Consider the following 18,871-nt stretch of genomic DNA (forward strand, 5'->3'; position numbering starts at 1 on the left):
ACACAACCAATTGTTGAAGTTTGGCAACAATGTCTGGCGTTGTAAGGCTAACGGGCCTTCCAGTGTGAGCATCATCTTCGACGTCTGTACGGGCAGCCTTGAACTGAGCATGCCACTCAAACACACACGTATGGCTCATGCTCTGTCCCCCAAACACTTGTTGAATCATTGCAAGGATCTCCGTAGTACTAATATCTCAGATGTGCACAGCATCTGATACACACATGCTGTTCTGTTCGCGGATCCATCACAAAATTGCCACACACCAAACATAGAAAATTATGGAAATCACCGTGGACATGCAACACATCCTCCCAGCTGAATGCCACTCCACACACTGACTCATCAGATATGCAGCTCTCGCCACCTAGCGGTGCAAAGATCTACTACTCCTACTTTCAGTAGGCAGTAGCAGTCCTGAAAATTTTGGATTCCACCTTGTATTAAAAGTTAATGCTACTATGATCTCAGTTGCCAGAGTGATAAATACATACACATTCCCAGAAGGGGTGCCAACACTTGGGCCTCAGAAACAGTCTCAGCCTGAAGCACAAGAGCAACCATCCAAAGTAGACTCACTACCCAAACGAAGAACATGCTCTGCACATTGACTGCACTTCCCTGTAAGATTTTTGGACAATGCACCATTTCCTGTGAAGAGGCCGATGTAGAGGTCAAGATCATCCACTATTGTGTTTGTCACAACTACCAGAGGTGTTGTTGATTGGTATGGGTGGTTGATTTGATCCCAGTGTTTCTTGCAACATTCCGTGAAAATGGCAGCGTGTCAAACTTCCTTATAAATATGGAGATAACAAATAGCAGTTCTCTAACACAGAAAACTAGTATCAAGTGTTCCAGAATATGTTTTTTGTGTTCTGTTTATGTTAATAAAATTTATTATTACTAGTAAATGAGTGTTCCTGTTTCATGTGCTATTCCAGTTAAGATGCTCAAACAGGAAAACATAAGTAGTTCAGATGGTTAACACTTAGGTGCACTGACAGTGTGAGTGAAATAAGAAGATGAAGAAAGTAAGCTAATAATAGCATAAACAAATGGAGAAAAAATTGCAGAGGTTAACAGGTAAACCAAAACAGCAAGACAAGTGAAACATCTGGGACAAAGTTTTTTATTCTTTGGAGAAGCACATAGTCAGATGAGCTTTGATAACATGTTAAAACCTGTGCTTCAGATCTAGACTTGAACCTGGATACATGCTTTCACTCGGCAGTGTTAGTCCAACTAACTATTCAAGTTGATTCATACTGGGATGGTTCAGCTGGATTAGTACTGTATGTCAAAGGCATTTGTTGAAGTCAAAACTATAGAGTTCATATTATGAATATACAAATGAAAATGTACATCATCTAAATGTATCTACTACAAATGAACATTTATCCCATACTGGGAAGGTGTCTGGGACCCTGCACTTCCTTTCCAACCTTCCCCAAACCATTGTTTCCCCTCCTTGAGGAAGGAACTAATAGTGCCAAAAGCTGTTACAGGTTTTTGTACTTTTATATGTATGTATTGGCAGTATTAAAAATTTCACCTTTTGAAGGTAAGTCACTGTTATTGTCATCATCATAATTATCAACATTATCATCCAGTTCAATCACTTGATGCTGTGGCCTCTGAGTTGGGGTGCAATATAGGATCCCATCCAGTTCGTCCATTTATGCTGATTTTGAGCTCTCCATTTCCAACTGAATTCAGCTGTGTTTTGTAAATCTCTGTCCCATCTGTGCTGGTCTTCCTCTCGGTATTTTTTGGTAAACTGGGTTTCATATTTACAAATTGAATCAGATATACACTACTGGCCATTAAAATCGCTAAACCAAGAAGAAATGCAGATGATAAACGGGTATTTATTGGACAAATATATTATACTAGAACTCACATGTGATTACATTTTCACGCAATTTGGGTGCATAGATCCTGAGAAATCAGTACACAGAAAAACCACCTGTGACTGTAATAAAGGCCTTCTTATGCCTGGGCATTGAGTCAAACAGAGCTTGGATGGCATGTACAGGTACAGCTGCCCATGCAGCTTCAACATGATACCACAGTTCATCAAGAGTAATGACTGGCATATTGTGATGAGCCAGTTGCTCGGCCACCATTGACCAGACGTTTTCAATTGGTGAGAGATCTGGAGAATGTGCTGGCCAGGGCAGCAGTCAAACATTTTCTGTATCCAGAAAGGCTCGTACAGGACCTGCAACATGCGGTCATGCATTATTCTGCTGAAATGTAGGGTTTCGCAGGGATCGAATGAAGGGTAGAGCCACGGGTTGTAACACATCTGAAATGTAATGTCCACTGTTCAAAGTGCCGTCAATGCAAACAAGAGGTGACCAAGACCTGTAACCAATGGCACCCCATACCATCACACTGGGTGATATGCCAGTACGGCAAAGACGAATACACGCTTCCAATGTGCATTCACCGCAATGTTGCCAAACACGGATGCAACCATCATGATGCTGTAAACAGAACCTGGAGTCATCCGAAAAAATGACGCTTTGCCATTCGTGCACCCAGGTTTGTCCTTGCATACACCATCACAGGCACTCCTGTCTGTGACGCAGCATCAAGGGTAACCACAGCCATGGTCTCCGAGCTGATAGTTCATGCTGCTGCAAATGTCGTCAAACTGTTTGCGCAGATGGTTGTTATCTTGCAAACATCCCCATCTGTTGACTCAGGGATCGAGACGTGGCTGCACGATCTGTTACAGCCATGTGGATAAGATGTCTGGCATCTCGACTGCTAGTGATACGAGGCCGTTGGGATCCAGCATGGCATTCCGTATTACCCTCCTGAACCCACTGATTCCATATTCTGCTAACAGTCATTGGATCTCGACAAACGCGAGCAGCAATGTCGCGATACGATAAACCACAATAGCGATAGGCTACAATCTGACCTTTGTCAAAGTCAGAAATGTGATGGTACGCATTTCTCCTCCTTATACGAGGCATCACAACAATGTTTTACCAGGCAATGCTGGTCAACTGCTGTTTGTGTATGAGAAATTGGTTGGAAACTTTCCTCATGTGAGCATGTTGCAGGTGTTGCCACCGGCGCGAACCTTGTGTGAATGCTCTGAAAAGCTAATCATTTGCTTATCACAGAATCTTCTTCCTGTCACTTAAATTTCGCATCTGTAGCACATCATCTTCGTGGTGTAGCAATTTTTATGGCCAGTATTGTACATATTCTGTGACCCTTTGCATTTGTGTATTCCCAACACATTTACTTCTCTCTGGTGTTCGTTGCTTCAGCTTGATCTTGATTTTGGTGTAGTTCATTTCTAGATCATCTCCAGAGCAGACTAACGTAAGTTCACTAACTAATATTTGAAATTATTCTATGCTACATGCAAAGGAAGGAAAATGTCTTTTTATTATCACAACAAGTGTGGCTTTGTTTGAATTGTTCGTCAAACATGGACTGTGTTTGAGAGAAAGTCTGATGGAAGGCAGATTTGACAAGATTGCACTGATTGTTTGTGTTTATGTCTCACCATTCATGTTTAGTGAAAAGCTGTTATCTCACTGTCATCATTAGTTTTCACAATTTTGGAAACTATGGTTAAGGGTAAATACAAAAGAGCACTGGCAGTTTTCAGAATGGTAGAAGTGTTGCATGTTTCCCAGCCAAGTACTGTACAGGAAGAGATTAAGAATAATATTCTATGCAACAAGAGGGGCAGTGGGAGGGGGGTGGGGGCAACTAAAATAAAGCTTTCCAGTTCTTCCACAGATATAAGTTTCCATTTTGTGATATTTTAATGAACTGTCATTAGAGGACCATGTAGAAATGAATACATTTTCACAAACTTATGTCCTCTTTTTCACTGAGAGGGTGAAGTAACTCTAACCATTTATTAAAAGTTTTACTATCCATTTGGAGAAAGTTGATGTAATTATCAAGTTCTGAGTGTAATATTTCGTTTAACAATTTTCAATTTTAACCATTGCCTGGACCAGCATCTCATTTTTTTATTTTTCTTCTTCACACTTAGAGCTTAAGCCAATGAAAGAAGTGTGTTGTCTGCATTGGTAACTATTCGTACTAGTGTCAAAATATTTCTCTACATGAACAGCGTCTGCTTCAAAAGCAAGGTTAAATTGATGAACTTGTTGGTACATCTGCAGTCTTTTTGACAAACCCATGGACAGAAAAGAGTGAATTTAACAAACAAGATTGATCATTCATGGGGGGGGGGGGGGGGGGGGTGCTCTCAGTTTTTCAGTGTAGGCATAAAACCATGATTAACCACTAGAAAGTAACTTGTAAAAATGCTCATTCTGTTTGAGACTGTTCTTATTGATAGTAAGAACCTGAAACCCACATTTGGAAATGACTCTTTGGAGTCCCAAATTTTCTGCTAAAATTCACTGAACCATGTTCCAAGAAAATCTTGTTAACACTGCTCCATGTTCAGTGGTCCACTATTTGTCTTCAATGACAAGTTCACTGATTTTCTCAATGTTTTTCTATGTTCATGTAGTTAAAAGATGTCCAGAACAAAGCTTCAATAGGTCACCATTTCTGAAGAGAAAAAACAATTCAGACAGTAATTTTTCCCGAGAGTGTCATCTTTGTGGCTGTTTCAACATTATATCAGTTTCTACAGTGTTTTTCCCAAGAGGGAAGCAAAATTTCACAACCACACTTTGCTCACTTACACCTTTCAAACTAATAGTAATAATAAAAAATGAGGCAAGGTGAAAACAGCCATAGCAAAAGAATTCACTACAAGCAGACAACACCTCCCTGATTAATGCCAGGAGGATTTAAATATTAAGAGGCTATGCAATAACACATAACAAGAAGGCTTAACAAGAAAACTGTGTACTACACAAGATCACACAGCCCATCTTATTCCAGGAACTTTGAGTATATGCTCATATCATGTGTGTCTTCTGAAACAAAAGGAGCAGTTTCAATCAAACTTGATACAAATACAAATTATTATCTGAAAGAAAACTGCACTCTTGGAATAAAGCCTGACCAGTTTCAATCAAACTTTATACACTTATGACACAATCTAACCTAACTTGGTACCTATGTGATTTACTACCTAGGAACACATACTACATCTACATCTACATCTACATGACTACTCTGAAATTCACATTTAAGTGCTTGGCAGAGGGTTCATCGAACCACAATCATACTATCTCCTACCATTCCACTCCCGAACATCGTGTGGGAAAAATGAATACCTAAACCTTTCTGTTCTAGCTCTGATTTCTCTTATTTTATTTTGATGATCATTCCTACCTATGTAGTTGGGCTCAACAAAATACACTCCTGGAAATTGAAATAAGAACACCGTGAATTCATTGTCCCAGGAAGGGGAAACTTTATTGACACATTCCTGGGGTCAGATACATCACATGATCACACTGACAGAACCACAGGCACATAGACACAGGCAACAGAGCATGCACAATGTCGGCACTAGTACAGTGTATATCCACCTTTCGCAGCAATGCAGGCTGCTATTCTCCCATGGAGACGATCGTAGAGATGCTGGATGTAGTCCTGTGGAACGGCTTGCCATGCCATTTCCACCTGGCGCCTCAGTTGGACCAGCGTTCGTGCCGGACGTGCAGACCGCATGAGACGACGCTTCATCCAGTCCCAAACATGCTCAATGGGGGACAGATCCGGAGATCTTGCTGGCCAGGGTAGTTGACTTACACCTTCTAGAGCACGTTGGGTGGCACGGGATACATGCGGACGTGCATTGTCCTGTTGGAACAGCAAGTTCCCTTGCCAGTCTAGGAATGGTAGAACGATGGGTTCGATGACGGTTTGAATGTACCGTGCACTATTCAGTGTCCCCTCGACGATCACCAGTGGTGTACGGCCAGTGTAGGAGATCGCTCCCCACACCATGATGCCGGGTGTTGGCCCTGTGTGCCTCGGTCGTATGCAGTCCTGATTGTGGTGCTCACCTGCACGGCGCCAAACACGCATACAACCATCATTGGCACCAAGGCAGAAGCGACTCTCATCGCTGAAGACGACACGTCTCCATTCGTCCCTCCATTCACGCCTGTCGCGACACCACTGGAGGCGGGCTGCACGATGTTGGGGCGTGAGCAGAAGACGGCCTAACGGTGTGCGGGACCGTAGCCCAGCTTCATGGAGACGGTTGCGAATGGTCCTCGCCGATACCCCAGGAGCAACAGTGTCCCTAATTTGCTGGGAAGTGGCGGTGCGGTCCCCTACGACACTGTGTAGGATCCTATGGTCTTGGCGTGCATCCGTGCGTCGCTGCGGTCCGGTCCCAGGTCGACGGGCACGTGCACCTTCCGCCGACCACTGGCGACAACATCGATGTACTGTGGAGACCTCACGCCCCACGTGTTGAGCAATTCGGCGGTACGTCCACCCGGCCTCCCGCATGCCCACTATACGCCCTCGCTCAAAGTCCGTCAACTGCACATATGGTTCACGTCCACGCTGTCGCAGCATGCTACCAGTGTGAAAGACTGCGATGGAGCTCCGTATGCCATGGCAAACTGGCTGACACTGACGGCGGCGGTGCACAAATGCTGCGCAGCTAGCGCCATTCGACGGCCAACACCGCGGTTCCTGGTGTGTCCGCTGTGCTGTGCGTGTGATCATTGCTTGTACAGCCCTCTCGCAGTGTCCGGAGCAAGTATGGTGGGTCTGACACACCGGTGTCAATGTGTTCTTTTTTCCATTTCCAGGAGTGTATTTTCGCATTCGGAAGAGAAAGTTGGTGACTGAAATTTCGTAAACAGATCTCGCCACGACGAAAAACGTCTTTGCTGTAATGACTTCCATCCCAACTCGCATATCATATCTGCCACACTCTCTCCCCTAATACGTGAAAATACAAAACGAGCTGCCCTTTTTTGCACCCTTTTGATGTCCTCCGTCAATCCCACCTGGTAAGGATCCCACACCGTGCAGCAATATTCTAACAGAGGACGAACGAGTGTAGTGTAAACTGTTGCTTTAGTGGACTTGTTGGATCTTCTAAGTGTCCTGCCAATGAAATGCAACCTTTGGCTCGCCTTCTCCACAGTATTATCTATGTCGTCTTTCCAACTGAAGTTGTTCGTAATTTTAACACCCACGTACTTAGTTGAATTGACAGCCTTGAGAATTGTACTGTTTATCGAGTAATCGAATTCCAGTGGATTTCTCATGTGGATCACCTCACACTTTTCATTATTTAGCGTCAACTGCCACCTGCCACACCATACAGCAATCTTTTCTAAATCGCTTTGCAACTGATACTGGTCTTCGGATGACCTTACTAGACGGTAAATTACAGCATCATATGCGAACAACCTAAGAGAACTGCTCAGATTGTCACCCAGGTCATTTATATAGATCAGGAACAGCATAGGTCCCAGGACACTGCCCTGGGGAACACCTGATATCACTTCAGTTTTACTCGATGATTTGCCATCTATTACTACAAACTGCGACCATCCTGACAGGAAATCACGAATCCAGTCACACAACTGAGACGATACCCCATAGGCCCGCAGCTTGATTAGAAGTCACTTGCGAGGAACGGTGTTAAAAGCTTTCCGGAAATCTAGAAATGCGGAATCAACTTGAGATCCCCTGTCGATAGCAGCCATTACTTCGTGTGAATAAAGAGTTAGCTGCGTTGCACAGGAATGACGTTTTCTGAAACCATGCTGATTACATATCAATAGATTGTTCCCTTCGAGGTGATTCATAATGTTTGAATACAGTATATGCTCCAAAACCCTACTGCAAACCGACGTCAATGATATAGGTCAGTAGTTCGATGGATTACTCCTACTACCCTTCTTAAACACTGGTGCGACCTGCGCAATTTTCCAATCTGTAGGTACAGATCTAGCGGTGAGCGAGTGGTTGTATATGATTGGTAAGTAGGGAGCTATTGTATCAGTGTAATCTGAAAGGAACCTAATCGGTATACAATCTGGACCTGAAGACTTGCCCGTATCAAGCGATTTGAGTTGCTTTGCATCCCCTAAGGTATCTACTTCTAAGAAACTCATGCTAGCAGCTGTTCGTGTTTCAAATTCTGGAATATTCCATTCGTCTTCCCTGGTGAAGGAATTTCGGAAAACTGCATTCAATAACTCCGCTTTAGCGGTACAGTCATCGGTAACAGTACCATCGGCACTGCGCAGTGAAGATATTGACTGCGTCTTGCTGCTTGTGTACTTTACATAGGACCAAATTTCGAGACAATGTTTCATTGTGGAACCTATTAAAGGCATCTCGCATTGAAGTCCGTGCCAAATTTCGCGCGTCTGTAAATTTTAGCCAATCTTCGTGATTTTTCGTTCTTCTGAACTTCACATGCTTTTTCCGTTGCCTCTGCAACAGCGTTCGGACCTGTTTTGTGTACCATGGGGGATCAGTTCCGTCTCTTACCAGTTTATGAGGTATGAATCTCTCAATTGCTGTTGCTACTATATCTTTGAATTTGAGCCACATCTCGTCTATATTTGCATAGTCAGTTCGGAAGGAATGGAGATTGTCTCTTAGGAAGGCTTCTAGTGACATTTTATCCGCTTTTTTAAATAAAATTATTTTGCGTTTGTTTCTGGTGGATTTGGAAGAAACGGTATTGAGCCTAGCTACAACGACCTTGTGATCACTAATCCCTGTATCAGTCATGATTATATCTATTAGCTCTGGATTGTTTGTGGCTAAGAGGTCAAGTGTGTTTTTGCAACCATTTACAATTCGCGTGGGTTCGTGGACTAACTGCTCGAAATAATTTTTGGAGAAAGCATTTAGGACAATCTCGGAAGATGTTTTCTTCCTACCACCGGTTTTGAACAAGTATTTTTGCCAACATATTGAGGGAAGGTTGAAGTCCCCACCAACTATAATCGTATGAGTGGGGTATTTATTTGTTACGAGACTCAAATTTTCTCTGAACTGTTCAGCAACTATATCATCAGGGTCTGGGGGTCAGTAGAAGGAGCAAATTATTAACTTAGTTTGGCTGTTAAGTATAACCTCCACCCATACCAATTCGCATGGAGTATCTACTTCGACTTCACTACAAGCTAAACCACTACTGACAAAAACAAACACTCCACCACCAATTCTGCCTAATCTATCTTTCCTGAACACCATCTGAGACTTTGTAAAAATTTCTGCAGAACTTATTTCAGGCTTTAGCCAGCTTTCTGTACCTGTAAAGATTTCAGCTTCTGTGCTTTCTATTAGCGCTTGAAGCTCAGGGACTTTCCCAGCACAACTACAACAATTTCCAACTACAACTCCGACTGTTCCTTGATCCAAGCAAATCCTGTATTTGACATGCACCCTTTGAGATTGCAGCCCACCCCGTACTTTCCCGAGGCCTTCTAACCTAAAAAACCGCCCAGTCCATGTCACACAGCCACTGATACCCGTGTAGCCACAAGCTGAGTGTAGTGAACTCCTGACCTATTCAGCGGAACTCGAAACCCACCACCCTATGGCGCAAGTCAAGGAATCTGCAGCCAGCATGGTCGCAAAACTGTCTGAGCCTCTGATTCAGATTCTGACTCAGTGGTAAAATGTTCCTATAACAAAACGAGTGTAAAAATATTAAAAATGACCAGACTAGCATAAAATTCACAGCTTTTGGTGTTACTAGGTTGACGGTTATGATGATTTTTTTTATCTCTTATCTTTTGTTATCTCTATCTATTTTTGTATCTGGCAGAGATGGGAAGGGTTTTTCTTTTTCTTTTCAAAATGGCTCCCTTAGTAGCATTGAAGTTATTCCTTTATGGCTTAACACATGTCCCGTCACCCTTGTCAATAATTTCCATATGTTTCTCTCTTCACCAGTTGTGTGGAGAACCTCCTCATTACTCATCATTTCACCTAATTTTCAACATTCTTGTTTAGCACAACATCTAAAACACATCAGCTCACTTACTTTCCAGTTTCCCTACAGTCTATGATGGCTTCCATGTCATGCTGCACTTCAAACATACATTGTCAGAAATTTCTTCCTAAAATTAAGGACTATGTTTGATAATTTGAATAAACAAGACCACTGTGAGTGTTAGGATTGCTTATTGGAGAACAATATTTATGCAGTATTTATTTTTAGAGAAGCCTATTTCTTTTCAACTGAACTGTCCAGTATGGTATCCATTATCACAGGTATCTGCAACCATACAGAACAACAAACACACCACTTCATTCCTCAGTCCTTCTGTCTTTCTTTCTGCACTGATTCTTCTGGATGATTCTCTTAAACACCAGACTCTTCTTCATCTCTACTAAATTGTTACCTGAGTCCAAGTCTACTTCTGTGTACACCTTACCATCCAATATCTGATTTCAAAATCTCTGTCTGACAATGATGTAATCCAGCTGGAATCTTCATGTGTCTCCTTTCTTTTTACAAGTACACCTACTCCTACTGTGGTTCTTGAACAGTGTATTCATATTACAGATATTTATACAAGAACAATTATTCTCCAATAAAGAACTCTAACAGTCATAGTGGTCTTGTTTATTCAAAGCATGGAATGATATGGCTATGGTCACCTTACATATAAAATAGCATGTCCTACATTTGATACTAATGGACTATTTTTCATGAGGAAAGTCCTCTTAGCCTGTGATAGTCTGCTTCTTATATCCTTCTTGCTTTGTCCATAATGCATAATTTTGCTTCCAAATTAGCATAATTCTTTCAGTTTGTCTACTTTATGGACTCCAATTTTGACATTAAGTTTGTTGTTAATGTCATTTCTTCTACTCATCATTACACTCATCTTTCTTTGGTTGATTCCCAGTCTATAGTGTGTGATCATTATGCCAGTCATTCCATTCAACAAGTTGAAATTCTTTCTGACTGTCACTGACAATAACAATGTCATCTATAGATCATATAATTGATATCCTTACAGTCTGAATTTTAATCTCACTCCTGAATCTTCCTTTTATTTACATGATTGATTCTTCATAATAAAAATAATGGGTGGAACACAAAATCCTCTCTTACTATGTTCCTAATCTGAGAAATTCATTCTTGGCCTTGTATCCACTTGGTTCTTATACATATTTACTACTCACCTTTCCTTATAGTTTATTCCCATTTTTTCTCAGAATTTTGAACAACTTGCACCATTTTACAATGATGAATGTTTTTTTTTGTTCAATAAACCCTATGAACAATGTCTTGGATTTTCCTTTGTTTTGCTTCCACTGTGAAGCAAAATGTCAGACCAGCCTCTATCATGACTTTACCTTTCCTAAAGCTAAACTGTTTGTCATCTAACAGATCTGCAGTTTTCTTTTCCAATTTGCTGTATATTATTCTGGTTTGCATCTTGGATGCTTGACCTGTAAACAGATTGAGTCATAGTTCTCACACTTATCTAGTCTTGCTATCTTCAGAATTGTACTGATGACATTTTTCAGAAATTTGACCATATGTCTTCAAACTTGATGCTCCAGAGAAACTTTAATAGTCATCTGGGTTACTTTTTGCAATAACTTCAGAAATTTAAAAGGATATTATCTATGGTTTTTCCCTTATTTGATCACAAATCTTCCAAAACTCTGTCAAATTCTGACTTTTATAAATGGATCTCCTTTGTCCTCCATGCAAACACTCCTTTCTTTCCAAATCACATTACCTTATAGGCCTTCCTCCTTGTAGAGGTCTTCAGTGTTCTCTTTCCACCTGTTTGCTCTTTCCTCTGTGCTTCACAGCAAAATTCCCATTGCACTCTTTAATGTTAATGTCTATGCTTTTAGTTTCACTAAACATTGTTCTGATGTTTTGACTTTTCTGTATAATATTCAGTCAGGCAATGACCATTTCACTTGGATTTCTTTGCACTGTTCCTGCAGCTATTTTGCCTTGGTTTTCCTGCACTTCCTTTTTTGCTTGCTTTTTCTTGACCATTTTTGTTTTTCTTCTCTTATCAATCAACTGATATATTTCTTCTGTTAGCCAAGGTTTCTTCACAGTTACCTTCCTTGTACCTAGATATGTCTGTCTAACTTGTGTGACTGCTATTTTTAGAGAAATCCATTTTTTTTTCAACTGAACCATCCATTATGGTATCCATTATCACATGTATCTGCAGCCATATAGAACATGAAACACACCACTTCATTCCTCAGCCCTTCAGTATTTCTTTCCACATTGATTCTTCTGGATGATTCTCTTGCACGTCAATCTTCTCTTCATCATTACTAAATTGTGACCTGAGTCTGTGTCTGCTCCTGTGTATACTTTATCATCAAATATTTGATTTGAAAATCTCTTGTCTGACAACGATGTAATCCAGTTGGAATCTTTATGTGTCTCCAGGCCCTTTACAAGTACACCTACTCCTCCTGTGGTTCTTGAGCAGTGTTTTCATATCACAAGCCTATTACCCAAAATCCACAAAGAGAACCATCCTGGCCGTCCCATTGTAGCAGGCTTCAAAGCCCCAACAGAACGTATCTCAGCTCTGGTAGACCAACACCTCCAACCTATCACCCGCACACTCCCATCCTACATCAAAGACACAAACCACTTCCTAGAACGCCTCAAATCCATTCCCACTCCTCTCCCACCTGAAACCTTTCTTGTCACCATAGATGCTACATCCCTTTACACAAATATCCCACTTACCCATGATCTCTCTGCCCTTGAGCACTACCTCTCCCAACACCCACCCAAAGTTCTTCCAAAAACCTTGTTCCTTATCAGGTAGAATATCTTTGGCTTCCCTCTGACAACCATGCCTGCATCCTTGCTACCCTCCCTGTTTTCCTTTCCCTGTTGCTTCATAACCTGGGTTGTGAGTAACTGAATCCACTGTCCCTTCTTCCCTTTCTTTCCCCTCTCTCCTCCCTGATGAAGGAACATTTGCTCCGAAAACTAGGAACGTAAATTTTCGGTTCTGTTTTTTGTGTATCTATCAGCTGTACTGAGCTGAGGTAAGTATTGGCCAGCCTCTCTATCTCTTTGTTAGTATTTGTTTCACATCTTTATATGAGATTTTCCATTAATCATTTAAATAGATACTTAAGATTACTAGTACTTTGTCTTCCAAAGTTTACAACTATTATTTATATTTATATGTCAACAATAGAATTTAAGTTAAGAAACAATCACTGGTTTCACCCTATAACAAAAGATACTAACTAGGAATAGTCAAAATAAATTAAAAAATCTTCATAACCTGGGTTGTGAGTAACTGAATCCACTTTCCCTTCTTCCCTTTCTTTCCGTTGGTTGCGAAAGCTAGAATTTTGTGTGTATATTTGTGTTTGTTTGTGTGTCTATCGACGTACCAGCGCTTTCGTTTGGTAAGTCACATCATCTTTGTTTTTAGATATATAAAAAATCAATTACATACATAAAACTACGCACAAAATTAGATCTGGTGTTGTTTACTTTAAAACTGAGGGCCAATCTTTCTATTTTATGGAAATGCAGATTATATTCACATATGTTAATAATAATTAGTTAAATGTAGCAAAATGAATTTAAGGAGGCAGATGGCAAAATAAGAGGGGAATTTAAATTATGCCAGCTTGTTTCATGACACAACAACATTCAGACTTATGACCTTCCATTCCTTTCCTGAGACCAAATGGGTGACTAATCTGGACTCTTTAGCCAATGGAGTGATCATCGTGATGCTTTTTTAATTACAGGCCACATTTTCTGGAGATACTATACAAGGTTTCTTAAAAGCAGTGATTTCCATTGCCTTCTGCATCCTCATGCAGTTTATAATTGCTGATTCTTCTACTCTTTAGCGGCAGTTTACTAACCCAAGGGCAAAGGAGTGCCCTGAGTCTCTGTCCACTCCTCCACTCTCTTTGGCAAGTCCATTGGCAGAATGAGTGTGCCTCCTTATACTGAAAGTCTTTGGCTGGCTTTGACGATCATTTTTATTTAAAATTCAAGCAGTGACTGGGCTGAAACCCAGGAAATTTTGATTACTAGTCAAAGACTACTGATGGCAATTAATCCATAAGAATGAGTGTGGGAATTCGGGTGGAAAATGGGGGGTGACATATAAAGTATAAAAATGGAATGCATACAGTAATTTGAAGTAAGCATGGTACACATATCACTGTCACAAAATACTGGTGGTACAAAATGTCTAGTAGCCCTATGTAAGCATGTGGGATGGCATACAAAAGTAACTGAAATGATAATAGTATTTTATACACAGTCTTCAAGGTCATTTTTCTAATGACATTTCATACCTATCAGGGTGCTACAGGATAAGGACATGATAATCTGTAAAGATAAGTAAAACTGACCAAAACTAGAACTGAATCCAAAGTTTTTGGGCTCATTAGATGACATAACAGCCAAAGAGATTGGGGTGAGGTATGAAGGAGCAAACTGTAAAAATAGCCTAAAACAGTTGCTATTACAGTCACTTCCGGAATTTTCAGGTCAATTGTTGACAGTTCCAATGATGTTTATGTCAAAACTTAGTCAAATTTAATGAACAGCACTCTTCAAATGCTTCTGGAAGAAATTATACATGCAGGACAATGTTTTTCTACTCCAACATATTATGAATAATCATTCATCACTGGAAACAGTGTATCAAAGCTACAGTACTGATTACTGAATGTACAGGTAATGACTCTGACACCATCGGTCTACTTCCAACTACATTAACATTACACCAAAGTTTACATTATGATTTGTACACCATATTTAAACTTAAAAAAAATTTAACTAAATTAAGTTTCTTTTATACTATAGATTGATTTTATTCTTCATAGTATCTAATGAAAGACAAGGTAATGCTGGGTAGTCAGCTAGTATTTATTAAAGCATTCATCTTAAAAACGATGTAACTTAATTGCAAACAGATGGATTATAGCATTTCAAATTATAATTAAATTATAATTTAATGTTTATAAATGATGTTATTCTATGAGCTGATACATCATAAACTTTTTTGAAAAACATACCATGAACAGTGACGTAAATAATTTTATTTAAGCCCATTCCTATTCCATTAGTGGCCTGACAGGAGTAGTATCCTTTGTTCTCGGGATGGATGTTTTGAATCCAGAGACTTCCATTTTCCAGAATTCTGTAACAATGAAATGTGATTAATCTGTAAACTAATTACAAAATTAAAAGAATGGTAACTACAGTCTCTCTTCATTCACTTTTACTTTTTTCAGTGAAAAAAATATATTATTGGCAATTTGCCCTCATCAATCTTTGTTGTTGCTGCAATGTTCCTGATTTATTACCAGAGGAAGGAACAAATGGGTACCAATTAGGACTACAGTTCTTGCAGAAATATATTTCCTATATAAGTATTAACTATAAGCTGGTGAATTATATTTTGAGATGCAAACACTCTTGTTCTGCCAATTTGACCTGAATCTAAGAAACAAAAATAATTACATAAATGAAAGATGAATTTTTAATGTACCAAATTTTTAGATTGGACTAAAACATGCAAAATAGTGTCTCCCAGTCCCATAAAGATTTCTAGCCACAAACAGATAGTCCTGAAAATTTGTAACTGTGAGTTTTTAATAGGCATGAAAATTCTTGTCAGGTATAAAATGAAAAAATATGGCACACATGCAATAGATACAGTAAAGACATGAGTTATTCGTGAATCAGTTAATTGGTAGAGCAATAGTATGGAGGTGTGTTATTCATGCATCAGTTATGTTTCGTCACACAACAAGTATTTTTATAGCTACTAAAATTCACAATAACAAATGTTCGGGATTATCTGTATGGGATTACGAATGTATCTGGGGCTAGCAGAAATTATTTTGTACTCTTTACTCCAATTTAAAAACATGGTATACTAAAAAGTAATTTTTATTTAAATAATTATTTCCCACTTTTTAGTTATGTATATGTGTGAAATTCTTCAATCATTCACCCGACTCACACAGTATATTGCTTCTTCCTACATATATCTTACAAAAAGAGTGTAAAAGTAAAATGAATGAAATATGAACTCACAGGGAGGCTTGCCAGCAATTGTTCTTCCTGAGAACAATATTCAACAGGAACAGGAAAAGGGGGAAATGGCAGTGATACACAAAGTAGCCTCTGCCACAGCAGACAAGAAAATCAGTCAATACTGCATTTTCTTTCAATTCTGAGTTACATTCTAAATTTCAAGTCTCTGGCTCATCAGGAAACTAGTTTAGAATCAGTTGCAAAATTTATACCAAACTGACAGACAATAAAGCAACCTAATGGTAGAAAGGTACCTCTTTCAACTGATCCATAACATAATCAGTGAAAATATTTATTTCTTTTTTCTTTTAAAAAAACAAAATTTTTCAGAGATATTTTGAAAATTAACATGACACAACAAAAAACCTAATACTTTTAATTTTGTAATGAATGAGTGCAGGCAAGCTGCAGATAGTTTAAGTACTAGTGCTTCTTCCTTACTACAAGTTTGTTTCAGCTGTAGTGCCAGTCTCAAGTAAACATCTAGTTGGAATGGATGATCATATTGCATCAGTGACTACACTGTCAACAGTTTAATTGATAATACTTTTCACATTGGAAAGAATGAAACTTTCATGGTTTCATGTCTTGTAATGATGAGAAACTCTGAATTCATACTACGAATTATTGCTGTTATTTGTATTTGGACATATGTGATACATTTTTTTCTCATAGTCTATGTTGCCTGGTCTTTTTTCTCATATTCTGATATCTCTGCACTAATAAGTCTCTTTGACATATGAAGTAATATTTTTGTTTTAAATTTTGAGGTAGTCCTATATAAAACTGGCCATCCTTAATCCAGTGAAGTAAAAATAGGACTCTGCAACATGAGATAATAATTGAGAATATGTCAGCCCTCTCTGTATTCTACAAATCTTTTGAAATGGAGATGGAAAGCTCTGTAAGTTCCTGCATATAGCAGAAAACTCAGAAAAGTATTCATCTCCCTTGGTCTGCATCTTGTACATCTCAAGAGCTGTCAAACTTCCAAGAAATTTTGTAATTTGTATATTAGTATAACAACAGTGCTGTTAATTGTCTATCACTAAGATAAAGGGGAACATATTCAACTGGAGTCTACTGCTTTAGTAAGGCCTGGCTTGCTATGGCTAATTAGTTCCTTCTGCCAATTTAGTCTGCCCATCCTTATTCATGTTGAAATGTTTAGTAATGGACATACTCATGATTTCAACACTGGAAGGGACAATACATCTGAATCGATATCAAGTTTATGTGTTTCAACATTGTTATCTTCATAACCTGAATTTTCCTCATGTGAAGGGTTGTTAATTCGTTAATAGCAGCTCTATCATAATTTTCTCATCTGTGAGATATTTGCACATTTTTCAAAAAGACACCCTTAGGACCTTCCGTATGCACAATCAACTCTTTTTGAAATGTGTAACTCTTCTGAATGTGACAGTGAACAATTTACTTACTGATGCAAATGAAACTCAATAATGGTTATAATAAGTATATGTTTGTGCAGAGTAACTTTGGTGCAATATGGAGCAACAAAAGTTATTGCAGTAGGTCATATCACACCTTACACAGAAAAAAAAAAATGATTATAAGATTGGTTTTGACTGTGGTGCAAGAGAGATGCTGAAAACAAGAGTTTAGTGTAAAATTCATCAGTTTAACAATTCAAAGCAATATAAAATGGGACACACTTGTTGATACTGTAACACATAAGTTGTCTAAGAATATATTTGCAGTTAACTGATTAGTACATTCTGCAAAGACACTGTTTATTAAAAACTGCGTACCATGCTTGATTTTCCTCTCACCTGAATTATGAAACAGAAATTTGGGGAGCAACAACCAAAGTAAATCTATGTAAACTATAACTACTTAAAAAAGGGCTATAAGAATCATCTGTGGAGCAAAATAGAAGGAATCACGTTGTGGGTTGTTTCCAAAAATTGATGTAACCACAGTAAAAATGTACATTCTAAAAGCCATATTACTTGCTGAAAGACTGAAGCCCCTCATTTATTCTTATTTGCATCGGTACAATACCAGAAATAAGGAAAAATTTTACAACAGCAGTCACAGACAGTGCTCTAAAAAAAGGGAGCACTATGCGCAGGTTCGAAATTAGTCAACCTTAAATTTCAGTTAAAGAAATTCCTGTAACCAAATCTCTCTTACATATTAGAAGAATATCACACTTACATGCAGAATAAGAAGTGCTTTGAAAAAAATATGTAAACAGTGTTAAGCAAACCATTTTATTTGTAATCTAATAATTTTGTTAATCAGTGAGATATTGAGAAGATGTATTATTATGTTATGTATCAAGAATTATACCCAGTTTTAGTTCATATGCAATGAAGCATTCAATGTTGAATAAAGTATTATTATTATTATTAGAAAGGATTTTACGTGGGGTCAACTTCCTTGGCAGTGTACTGAGAGTTGACTGATCCTTTGCCCAAGGTACTATAACACAGCAATACAGGAGGCTATGTATGGCCATGTAATACAGAAACAGTGTGTGAAATTTCATTTTACATACTTATGAATTTTCAATGGTTGAAAACAATTACTTAATTTGTTACTCTCATACGGAAAACTTATTTGTTCAAATATTTTCTACATGTTACTTCTGTTTCTTCTTTTTCTTCTTCTTTTGTGGCTTTACAGCTCATTGTGAGCCTTGGCCTCCTCAACAGTTTTCTGCCAATAATCTGAGTCCATTCCTAGAGCTCTACAATTTCTGTAAGCAGTTTTCTGGAGACTCTCGATGACTCCAACCTCAAATTTGATTTTCAGCTGACCACACCCTCTCTGTCATCCTTGAAATACATTTCTGTGTACTTCTGCAAAAGTCATCTGCACTACCTGCACAACTCA

At 39.0% G+C, this 18,871-nt stretch overlaps 1 protein-coding gene across 1 annotated transcript in view; it reads right to left on the bottom strand.

The window, feature by feature from the left end:
* LOC126235233 (Down syndrome cell adhesion molecule-like protein Dscam2) overlaps positions 1–18,871 on the bottom strand; it is a 263,828-nt gene that overhangs the window by 198,611 nt on the left and 46,346 nt on the right. Inside the window, exon 6 of the mRNA XM_049943965.1 lies at positions 14,983–15,107. Coding sequence (XP_049799922.1) covers positions 14,983–15,107 — 125 coding nt within the window. The remainder of the gene's footprint in view (positions 1–14,982; positions 15,108–18,871) is intronic.

Source organism: Schistocerca nitens, chromosome 2 (genome assembly GCF_023898315.1).
Source record: "Schistocerca nitens isolate TAMUIC-IGC-003100 chromosome 2, iqSchNite1.1, whole genome shotgun sequence".
NCBI lineage: Eukaryota > Metazoa > Arthropoda > Insecta > Orthoptera > Acrididae > Schistocerca > Schistocerca nitens.